This window comes from Bombina bombina, chromosome 6 (assembly GCF_027579735.1).
Source record: "Bombina bombina isolate aBomBom1 chromosome 6, aBomBom1.pri, whole genome shotgun sequence".
Lineage (NCBI taxonomy): Eukaryota > Metazoa > Chordata > Amphibia > Anura > Bombinatoridae > Bombina > Bombina bombina.
The window spans coordinates 745819915-745831966 of NC_069504.1; the positions used below are offsets into that span (position 1 = coordinate 745819915).

General features: G+C 38.3%; 1 protein-coding gene and 1 long non-coding RNA gene across 2 annotated transcripts in view; one reads left to right on the forward strand and one right to left on the reverse strand.

Moving 5' to 3' along the window:
* LOC128663603 (oocyte zinc finger protein XlCOF6-like) overlaps positions 1–6898 on the forward strand; it is an 86586-nt gene extending 79688 nt beyond the window's left edge. The window contains exon 4 of the mRNA XM_053718008.1: positions 1519–6898. Coding sequence (XP_053573983.1) covers positions 1519–3149 — 1631 coding nt within the window. The 3' untranslated portion in view covers positions 3150–6898. The remainder of the gene's footprint in view (positions 1–1518) is intronic.
* Positions 1–12052, reverse strand: part of LOC128663604 (uncharacterized) — a 156857-nt gene that overhangs the window by 42537 nt on the left and 102268 nt on the right. The window lies entirely within an intron of this gene.

Below are 12052 nucleotides of genomic sequence, written 5' to 3' on the forward strand. Positions count from 1 at the left end.
AACTAGGTATCTCTTTAACACAGAATATCATGGAACGAAGATGAAACACATTTGATAATAGAAGTCAATAGGAAAAAAAAAAAAATATTTTTAATTGTATGCTCTGAATCACAAAATACATTTTTTGGGTTCATATCCCTTTTAACTTACTTTTGGATTTCATCACAATCCTTTAGAAAAGCTTTTCAAATGATTCAGCAATAAAAAAATCTACATAAACTTTAATGGTGAATTTTGTAGAAAAATTATTAAAGGGACATGAAAACCAAAATTTTTCTTTCATAATTCAGATATAGAATACATTTTTTTAACAACTTTGCGATGTACTTCTTTTATTTAATTTGCTTCCTTCTCTTGTTATCCTTTGCTGAAAAGGTTTATCTATGTAAGCTCAGGAGCAGCAAAGAACCTAGGTTCTAGCTGCTGATTGGTGGCTGCATATATATATATATATATACCGATTGTCATTGACTCACCCATGTGTTCAGTCAGCAACCAGTAGTGCATTGCTGCTACTTCAACAAATTATACCAAGATAATAAAACAAATTAGATAATAGAAGTAAATAAGAAAGTTGTTTAAAATTGTATGTTCTACCTAAATCATGAAAGAACATTTTTGGGTTTCATGTCCCTTTAATTAAACTTCTCTAAAGGAATGTGATCAACCCTCTGTGTTTAATCCCTGGAAAGGTAGCGCTGGAGCAGAACATGGCTAGTGAGCCAGTCAGAAGTGGCAGTCACATATATCTGCCAATCACCTACCGTTTCGTGCTTGTGGACCCTGGGCAGGACCTATGTGTAACCCTTTTGTGGGGCTTTAACACATACTAAAGAGGATGAGTAATGCAAAAATGACACGCTCAAAGCACATTAGAATATCCTGTTTAATATCTGTTTGTATACAAAAGTTTTGTATGTGTAGAATTTATTACAGTTTTTTTATATAAGGATTCTACAATTGGGGGGGCTGTATATTACATTTGAAGTCCAATAACTCAAGGGCGCCACATGGCCTAGTACAGTCATAAAAAAGGTATAGAGTTGCTGCTGCTGCCTGCCGCTATGAGAGTGGAAGTCTCTGGTTGCTGCATTGATGTGGAGCGCAGTTAGCTGTGAGACTGATAGGTCCCAGTCTGTTTATACAGCACCTGGAGGTGCTAAACACTTGTGAGTGTTATTGTTGTATTACTTCTATAACTTGTTTGTGACTGTACTAGGCCATGTGGCGCCCTCGTGTTATTTGATTTCAGATACACATTGTGAATGAGGAGGACGAGGAGCGCCTGGGCAGTAACCTTTCTTCGGAGATGTGAAGTAGATTTGAACTTTAATTATATATATTTTTTTCAATTTGGCCTTATACAGACTTTTCTTCTATTCTTAGAAATACTTTTTTTCTGTTGGTTTGCTTAGTTTTGGTATACATAATTTTATCTAAAGGGTGCAGGCTATGTTGGTGGGTATATTAAATTTAACTTATTTTTTGTAAAATAATTTTTTTTTTCTTGACATATAGATTCAGAGACTGCAAACAATGAAGCGGAGTCTCAAAGTACAAGCAAGCCACAGCATTTTACTGTAGAAGATGATGAATTGATTCAAAATGAATCAGAAATGTATGGGTACAATATAGAGGAAACCTTTGGAGTAGGTGGTTCTGGTACATACAAAACAATTGATTCAAAAACAGGGAAAATTATTAGCCCTCTAGACGTTACAACTTATTTGTGCATTGAATGTGGAAGGAGTTTTACAGATAGCACTCAGTTTCTTAAACACCAAAAGACTCACACTAATGAGAAACCACATGCATGCAATGTATGCGGAAAGGCTTTTTCATACAACTCGCACCTTGTGATACACCAGAGGATCCATGCAGGAGAAAGACCGTTCTCTTGTAGTTACTGCACAAAGAGTTTTACTGATCGCCCATCTTTAGTAAAACACGAGAGGATTCATACAGGAGAGAAACCATTTCCGTGTAGTGTATGTGGAAAATGTTTTACAGATAGATCAAATTTAGTAAAACATCACAGAATCCACACTAGAGAGAAGTCGTTTATGTGCATAGTGTGTGGGAAAAGTTTTACTGACCGCTCAAATCTTGTTAAGCATCAAAGAATTCACACAGGAGAAAAGTCTTTTGAATGCACGGACTGTGGAAAAAGGTTCACTGAAAATTCTACACTAGTAGTCCACCGTAGAAGTCATACAGGGGAGAAACCCTATGCTTGCAATGAATGTGGCAAAACCTATGCATGCAATTCCCATCTTATTGTCCACCAGAGGTCTCACACAGGAGAAAGACCATTTGTTTGTAGGGAATGTGGTAAAAGTTTTACGGATAGCTCCACACTTGTAATACATCAGCGGGTACATACTGGTGAAAAACCTTTTGTATGTCCTACGTGTGGAAATAGATACACTAAGAAATCTGCCCTTGTTAAACATCAGAGAACGCACACAGGTGAAAAGCCTTTTGCATGTTCACAGTGTGAGAAGTGCTTTATCGATGGTTCATCTCTAATTAAACACAGAAGGACACATACAGGGGAAAAACCTTTTTCTTGTCTTTTATGTGGAAGAAACTTTGCTGCCAGGTCCACTCTTGTTAAGCATCAGAGGACTCATACAGGTGAAAAACCGTATATATGTACTGTGTGTGGGAAAGCTTTCTCTTGTAATTCTCATCTGATAGTTCACCAGAGGTTCCATACTGGTGAAAAACCATTTCCTTGCACAGTATGTGGTAAAAGCTTTACTGATAGCTCAACTCTTGTCAAGCACCAGAGGATACACACAGGTGAAAGGCCATTTGTATGTAACGATTGTGGTAAAAGCTTTATTGACAATTCAACACTGATCAAACACCAAAGAATACACACAGGAGAAAGACCTTACTCTTGCAATGTTTGTGGGAAATGCTTTACAGATAGTTCAACACTGACCAAACACCAAAGAATCCATACAGGAGTCAAGCCATATACATGCAATGATTGCGGAAGGAGTTTTACTGATTGTTCAACTCTTATTAAGCATAAGAGAATACACAATAGAGGGAATGCATTACCAAACACTGGAGTAGCGAAAGCGAAAAGTGAGACTGGAAATGCAGAGCCAGTTAGTGATAAAGAGTTAAAGCCATGATCTTAGATGTAAGAAAATGGTGTGCTGATATATATATTCTTTCGATCAGGAGAATATTCATGGATAAGCTACACAATTGCATGCACAGGCAAACTCAACCTAGACTGTAAAGAATTATGAAGAACTTTTCGTGCATACAAACGTACATCTAAAACAGATATTTGGTTTAACTGAGGACTCATAATTATGTTATTTGTTTTTTCATCAAAAATGCACATCAAACAGAAATGTACTAACTATATATGGCAAGATCATCATGCGGTGTTTTTGGCATGCTATATTGTCTCCAATTGTGACTTCTAATACTGGTTTCAAGAAAGCCTTCCATATCCTCAAAATACTTGTGTGAATTTCACATGTAACTATTAAGTGAACTTGTTTGGTTTTTTTATATTGTTCATTTCTTTTATTAAACATGAAGGAAAGAGCAGGTTGATCGTTGAGCTTTCAACACAGAAATATGGTAATGCATAAACATTGATATGTATATTCAAACAAAGCCTTTCATTTTTAATGTATGAATGTAATATTCTGTGCTCATTACAATTTGTGGTTGTTTTTCCATATCAAGTGTGAGCATTGGAGATACAGAAATCTGAATCAGTAGAACGAGACATCATATATAAGTTTCCGATACTTTAACAGAACATGAAAGCAGAATGTGCTGGTGATTATATACATTTATGTGTCTCTTTGGGAATGCAGAATTTTAAATCAGGTCTGACTTCCAATGACTGCTTAAAAGTATTGTGTATTTTTCTTTGCTCGTTTTGTTTTAGGATCTCACGTTAAGAAAAAGAGGAAACCCTTCTTTTAATAATTGGTTTTGTAATTTATTTCAAGAATGGAAAAAAAAACCATCATGAGGTTTTAAACGGACATTAAACACTAAATACATTTTCTGCACCTCCCTCTAATTATGGGCGCTGCCATATTGGAACCTAGATTTCACTGCAAGTATCTGAAGGAGAGTTGCTGCACATGTGCAAAATCAGCAGTAGAATGCAGTAAAAGATAGATTTCAACATGGCCGCACCAATAACTAGAGGGAGGCGGGGAATAACAAAATGTATTTAGTGTTTAATGCCCCTTTAATCTGCAAATAGTAATGTTTAATCTAGCGCTACCAATTAAATAGATGGCGATTGACATACAAATAGCTCAAAGTTTTATTGAGTAAGATGGTCCAATGTGTAGCATTTCTCAACTCCAGTCCTCAAGTACCCCGAACAGACCTGATTTAAGTGTTTACCTACATGAGCTCATCAGCAGGTCAGTGAATATGGCTAACTTTATCAGGTAGGGAGAATGAATCACTTTGACTTGTACAATTATTTTAGGACCAGATCTGAACGCTTGTCAAGTTATGCTTTAGCAGAATCCCTACCTAAGATGTTATTGATTAGTCCCCTTTTACAAAGCAAGGAAAGCATAGAATCTTGGTCTTTTGAAAGACTTTAAAATGACCGTACAGAATCCACATAGATGCATTTCAGTTTTGAATAGAAGCATTTTTGTAATATACAGGTATTAGCAAATATGCTTCTAATAAAAGCTATAGCTGCTTCAAAAATGTATTTAAATATGCACCGTGCACCAGCATTTTAAACACAGCACTTGCTCAGAGAGACTAAGGTGCTTGTATCATCGCATAATGACTCAATTTGTTAATTACTGACATGATACAAACCCCACTGACGCTCTGATCAGCTGCAATATTTAAAATGCTGGTGCACTGTAAATATCTAACTCTGCTTCACATGCACGTGCGTGATAACTTTTACTAGAAGCATTTTTGCCAATACATGTATATTGCAAATAGGTTTCTATTAAAAAATGTAATTCATCTATGTGCATTTAAATTTTGATCGGAATATCCCTTTAAATGTAATACACCCATTTTCATATAACTGCATTTAATAGATACTACTATAAAGAAGAATATGCACAGATACTGATCTAACAATCCAGTATAAAACCTTTTAAAAACGTACTTAAAAGCTCCCAGTTTAGCACGGTTTATGAGATTAGCTGGAACACCCAATTAAAAGGGGCTGGGTTCCTGGGTGGACTCTTCCTCTCCCCCCTTCCCTGCATATGAAAAGACAGATAACACAAACAGAAGCCAGCAGGAGTCTGTAAACGCGTGTATACATCTGACACTGTGGGGCTTGGTTAGGAGTCTGAAAACCAGCACGATGTTAGTAAAAAATAACAAAGCTATACATTGTTACAAAAAAAAACTCCCAGTTGGGCTATACAAATGGATCTTCTAGAAAACACTTATGCAAAGACAAATCTAGTGTATAATGTCCCTTTAAGTGCTATAGTGATTTTATACTTTACCAATATGCAACTTGCAAATTATGGTTTTATGGTGGTTAAAATCAGGAGACCTAAAAAAACTGTGTGAAATCAACTTATATACTTTTAAACTGTTAAGTATTTTAACACTTCAAAAGAGTAACTACATTCCTTGTAGCAGTAGACTCACAAAAAAGTCATTTTATAAAACATAATATTCTTACGTTTTTATCAAATGGTTTTAAAAAAAGTATTTCAAATCCTGGTAGATAACTTAAAGGGAATTTGTACTGTAAAATTAATGTGTTCCAAATGACTTGTTATACCTACTGTAGATTGTGAAATGTATATGTGTTCCTTTGTGTTTTACTTTTGTATTTGAAATATATGTTTTTGCTTATTAAAACCAGGAGGTTAATTTGCTCTTTAACCCACTGTTTACATAGCTTTTCTACAGAGCATGCAAACATTCATATTTTAAGTATAGATGGCAGTTTCAACTGGCAAAAACAGATGTTTCAAATTTAAAAATAAAGGTAAAGGAGCTGTTTGTAAAAACAAAAAACAACAACAATGTATTACACTCCAGGAGGTAAAATTGATAATTGGGAACACTTAAAAAGGTCATTATAGTGGAAAAAGTGCATGCTGGAATCCATTAGAGCATGTCATTTTATGACTATAAACCCTGCAGTGCTGTGTGTTTAATCCCTGCCAACAGGTTAAACAGACAATAGAAGTGCTGCTCAAGACCCACAGAGCGCTGCTGGTCCCGAGTGGAACTAGCGCTGGGTCAATTAGCAGTGCTAGCCGCTCAACTCCGATATGCAACGAGCGATGCTAATTGGATCAGTGGTGGGTTCTACTGTGTGTTTTTCCCCTTGTTGGGTTTAAAAACCCAGTACTGCAGGGTCGATAGTCATAAAATTACATCCTCTAACGCAGACATCCTCAAACTTGGCCCTCCAGAGGTTTTGGAACTACATTTCCCATGATGCTCAGCCAGCAACGGATTAGAGCGTGTAATTTGTTTTACTATAATGGCCCTCTAAAGGGGGAAAACTGTACAGCACCATATTACTTAAAATAGAGAAACGATGACCATCCAGAATTAGCTTGTGAAATTAAATCACTTGCTTCAAGTTATCTATAATGATGTTTTTTGCCTGGTTTCTTGGTTCCTGGTAGCTTTTTGAGGAACACCAAAGGATTGTCTCAGTGTTTTATTGCTAATTGCCAAGGAAAATAAATAAAAAAAATAACTTTATATTGATGACATTTTCTGTATTTGGTGCAAGGGGAGTTAAACTGCAATATCAAGATTGTGTTATTCATAGGTTCTGGCTCATTATATTTCTGAACTGTTCCTATATTGTGTATGAATTATGTTTTCATGATTATGTGCTTACGTAATGTATGGTATATTCATAAACTTGGGAAAAACACTTTCTCGGTTTCCTCTTTTTTTGTTTGTTTATATAGTTAAACATATATGCACATGCTAGGAAGCCCATAACCGACTTTGGTAATTATAGATTATTTTTGAATTATCACTTGAAATTCTAATATTTTTAATCAGTTCCGTTTGGCACTCACCATTAAGAGAGACATTTAGTACAGAGAAATGATCATAAAGATGTAGAGAGGACACATGGAGGAGGCATAGCAGACAAGAAGACGATAAAAAAAGGAAACACTGCAGAAAGTGGAACAGCTTTTGAGACTAGAGATGGAAAAGCAATAATAGCAATGTGAGAAAAAATGTAGTGAGAGTACTAGAAAAGCTTAAAAGGACATTAAATACCTTAAGATATTAATATAAATTGTTTAATTACGTGTAGTAAAACAACTTTGCAATATACTTTCATTATTTATTTTGTTCTCCTTTCCTGTAAATTAATTCTGAATATTGTGGGCTTTCCAATTCATGTTAAAGGGACATGAAACCCATGATTTTTATTTCATGATTCAGATAGAAGTAAATTGGAAAGTTGTTTAAAACTGTATGATCTATTATCTAATTTGTTTCATTCTCTTGGTATCCTTTGTGGAGGAAGCAGCAATGCACTACAGGAGGCTGAAAGCCAATGACAAGAGGCATATATGTGCAGCTACCAATCAGCACCTTTTAAGTCTACCTAGGTATCCATTTCAACAAAGGATATAGAGAGAACAAATTAATTAGATAATATAAGTAATTTGGAAAATTGTTTAAAATCACAAGATTTATCTGAATCATTAAAGAAAAAAAATTGAGTTTTATTTAAACATGAAAGTTCCGACACAGCTCTATTCCACAAGTCATTGGTTGCACACTCTAGTAAGCCATTCCTAATTGGCCTCAGCAGAAAAGGTAACCTAAGTTCCAATATGGAGATGCCCACTACTTTATGGGAATTATTTTTTCAATATTTAAAAACACATGTACACATTTTTACGGGCTAATCTTTGCTTTGAATACAACATTCAAGCAATGATTTATTTAGTATTTAAAAAGGGACAGTAAACACTAAATACATTTTATACAGCATAGTACAGTTTTGAGGTTATTCCCTGCCTCCCTCTAGTCATAGGTGCTGCCATGTTGAGATCTGACTTTAATTACATTCCAGTGCCGGTGTTCTGTTAGAAGAGCGAATTCATCAGACTAGCAAGCGGAAGTGACGCTCCGTCAGCTGTCTGATAACAAATCCATACCGCGCATGCGCTCCTCATCGTCTCATTCCAAAGCGACTACGTCACAACCTTAAGTTTGCTCTTCTGACAGTCGTTGGACACTAACGTGTCACTTGTCAGTGAGCGTGTGGTACTCACTGCTGTGTTACTAAATACTGATAGTGTTACCTTTATTACGTGTGTACAGTAATAATACTTATGTCCACTCGCTGCACGGTTTTTTGATGAATTTGCTCTTCTGACAAGACACATATAAATAAGATATAAAGAACGAACTTTAGGTTGTGACAAGGTCGCTTTGGAGCGCATGCGCAGTATGGATTTGCTATCAGACAGCTGACGGAACGTCACTTTCATTCGCTAGTCTGATAAATTTGCTTTTCTGACAGAACACCGGCCTGTAGATACCTGTAGTGTAACTTAGGTCCCATAATGGCAGCGCCCATGATTAGAGGGTGGTGCATGAGATGTGTTTAGTTTCCCTTTTAACCCTTTAATAACCGAGGACGTGCAGGGTACGTCTAAAAAAACATAATTTATGCTTACCTGATAAATTTATTTCTCTTGTAGTGTAGTCAGTCCACGGGTCATCCATTACTTATGGAATATATCTCTTCCTAACAGGAAGCTGCAAGAGGATCACCCAGCAGAGCTTGCTACATAGCTCCTCCCCTCACATGTCATATTCAGTCATTCGACCAAAGCAGACGAGAAAGGAGAAACCATAGGGTGCAGTGGTGACTGGAGTTTAATTAAAATTTAGGTCTGCCTTAAAGACAGGGCGGGCCGTGGACTGACTACACTACAAGAGAAATAAATTTATCAGGTAAGCATAAAACAGAATTTATGCTTACCTGATAAATTACTTTCTCCAACGGTGTGTCCGGTCCACGGCGTCATCCTTACTTGTGGGATATTCTCTTCCCCAACAGGAAATGGCAAAGAGTCCCAGCAAAGCTGGTCACATGATCCCTCCTAGGCTCCGCCCACCCCAGTCATTCGACCGACGGACAGGAGGAAATATATATAGGAGAAACCATATGATACCGTGGTTAGAGAAAATAATTCATCAGACCTGATCAAAAAAACCAGGGCGGGCCGTGGACCGGACACACCGTTGGAGAAAGTAATTTATCAGGTAAGCATAAATTCTGTTTTCTCCAACATTGGTGTGTCCGGTCCACGGCGTCATCCTTACTTGTGGGAACCAATACCAAAGCTTTAGGACACGGATGAAGGGAGGGAGCAAATCAGGTCACCTAAATGGAAGGCACCACGGCTTGCAAAACCTTTCTCCCAAAAATAGCCTCCGAAGAAGCAAAAGTATCAAATTTGTAAAATTTGGCAAAAGTGTGCAGTGAAGACCAAGTCGCTGCCTTACATATCTGGTCAACAGAAGCCTCGTTCTTGAAGGCCCATGTGGAAGCCACAGCCCTAGTGGAGTGAGCTGTGATTCTTTCAGGAGGCTGCCGTCCGGCAGTCTCATAAGCCAATCGGATAATGCTTTTAAGCCAAAAGGAAAGAGAGGTAGAAGTCGCTTTTTGACCTCTCCTTTTACCAGAATAAACAACAAACAAGGAAGATGTTTGTCTGAAATCTTTAGTAGCCTCTAAATAGAATTTTAGAGCACGGACTACGTCCAAATTGTGTAACAAACGTTCCTTCTTTGAAACTGGATTCGGACACAAAGAAGGTACAACTATCTCCTGGTTAATATTTTTGTTGGAAACAACTTTCGGAAGAAAACCAGGCTTAGTACGCAAAACCACCTTATCTGCATGGAACACCAGATAGGGCGGAGAACACTGCAGAGCAGATAACTCTGAAACTCTTCTTGCAGAAGAAATTGCAACCAAAAACAAAACTTTCCAAGATAATAACTTAATATCTACGGAATGTAAGGGTTCAAACGGAACCCCTTGAAGAACTGAAAGAACTAGATTTAGACTCCAGGGAGGAGTCAAAGGTCTGTAAACAGGCTTGATCCTAACCAGAGCCTGAACAAATGCTTGAACATCTGGCACAGCTGCCAGTCTTTTGTGAAGTAAAACAGATAAAGCAGAGATCTGTCCCTTCAGAGAACTTGCAGATAATCCTTTCTCCAAACCTTCTTGTAGAAAGGATAGAATCTTAGGAATTTTTGTCTTGTTCCATGGGGATCCTTTAGATTCACACCAACAGATATATTTTTTCCATATTTTATGGTAAATTTTTCTAGTTACAGGCTTTCTAGCCTGAATCAGAGTATCTATTACAGAATCTGAAAACCCACGCTTTGATAAAATCAAGCGTTCAATCTCCAAGCCGTCAGTTGGAGGGAAACCAGATTCGGATGTTCGAATGGACCCTGAACAAGAAGGTCCTGTCTCAAAGGTAGCTTCCATGGTGGAGCCGATGACATAATCACCAGGTCTGCATACCAAGTCCTGCGTGGCCACGCAGGAGCTATCAAGATCACCGAGGCCCTCTCCTGATTGATCCTGGCTACCAGCCTGGGGATGAGAGGAAACGGTGGGAATACATAAGCTAGGTTGAAGGTCCAAGGTGCTACTAGTGCATCTACTAGAGTCGCCTTGGGATCCCTGGATCTGGACCCGTAGCAAGGAACCTTGAAGTTCTGACGAGAGGCCATCAGATCCATGTCTGGAATGCTCCATAATTGAGTTATTTGGGCAAAGATTTCCGGATGGAGTTCCCACTCCCCCGGATGGAATGTCTGACGACTCAGAAAATCCGCTTCCCAATTTTCCACTCCTGGGATGTGGATCGCAGACAAGTGGCAGGAGTGATCCTCCGCCCATTGAATTATCTTGGTCACTTCTTTCATCGCCAGGGAACTCCTTGTTCCCCCCTGATGATTTATATATGCAACGGTCGTCATGTTGTCTGACTGAAACCTTATGAATTTGGCCTTTGCTAGTTGAGGCCAAGCTCTGAGAGCATTGAATATCGCTCTCAGTTCCAGAATGTTTATCGGGAGAAGAGACTCTTCCCGAGACCATAGACCCTGAGCTTTCAGGGATTCCCAGACCGCGCCCCAGCCCACTAGACTGGCGTCGGTCGTGACAATGACCCACTCTGGTCTGCGGAAGCTCATTCCCTGTGACAGATTGTCCAGGGTCAGCCACCAACGGAGTGAATCTCTGGTCTTTTGATCTACTTGAATCGTCGGAGACAAGTCTGTATAATCCCCATTCCACTGTCTGAGCATGCACAGTTGTAATGGTCTTAGATGAATTCGTGCAAAAGGAACTATGTCCATTGTTGCAACCATCAATCCTATTACTTCCATGCACTGCGCTATGGAAGGACGAGGAACAGAGTGAAGTACTTGACAAGAGCTTAGAAGTTTTGATTTTCTGACCTCTGTCAGAAAAATCCTCATTTCTAAGGAATCTATTATTGTTCCCAAGAAGGGAACTCTTGTTGACGGGGACAGAGAACTTTTTTCTTTGTTCACCTTCCATCCGTGAGATCTGAGAAAGGCTAGGACGATGTCCGTATGAGCCTTTGCTTTTGACATGGACGACGCTTGAATCAGGATGTCGTCCAAGTAAGGTACTACTGCAATGCCCCTTGGTCTTAGAACCGCTAGAAGGGACCCTAGTACCTTTGTGAAAATCCTTGGAGCAGTGGCTAATCCGAATGGAAGTGCCACAAACTGGTAATGCTTGTCCAGAAAAGCGAACCTTAGGAACTGATGATGTTCCTTGTGGATAGGAATATGTAGGTACGCATCCTTTAAATCCACGTTAGTCATAAATTGATTTTCCTGGATAGTAGGTAGGATCATTCGAATAGTTTCCATTTTGAACGATGGTACCCTGAGAAATTTGTTTAGGATCTTTAGATCCAAAATTGGTCTGAATGTTCCCTCTTTTTTGGGAACTATGAACAGATTGGAATAAAATCCCATTCCTTGT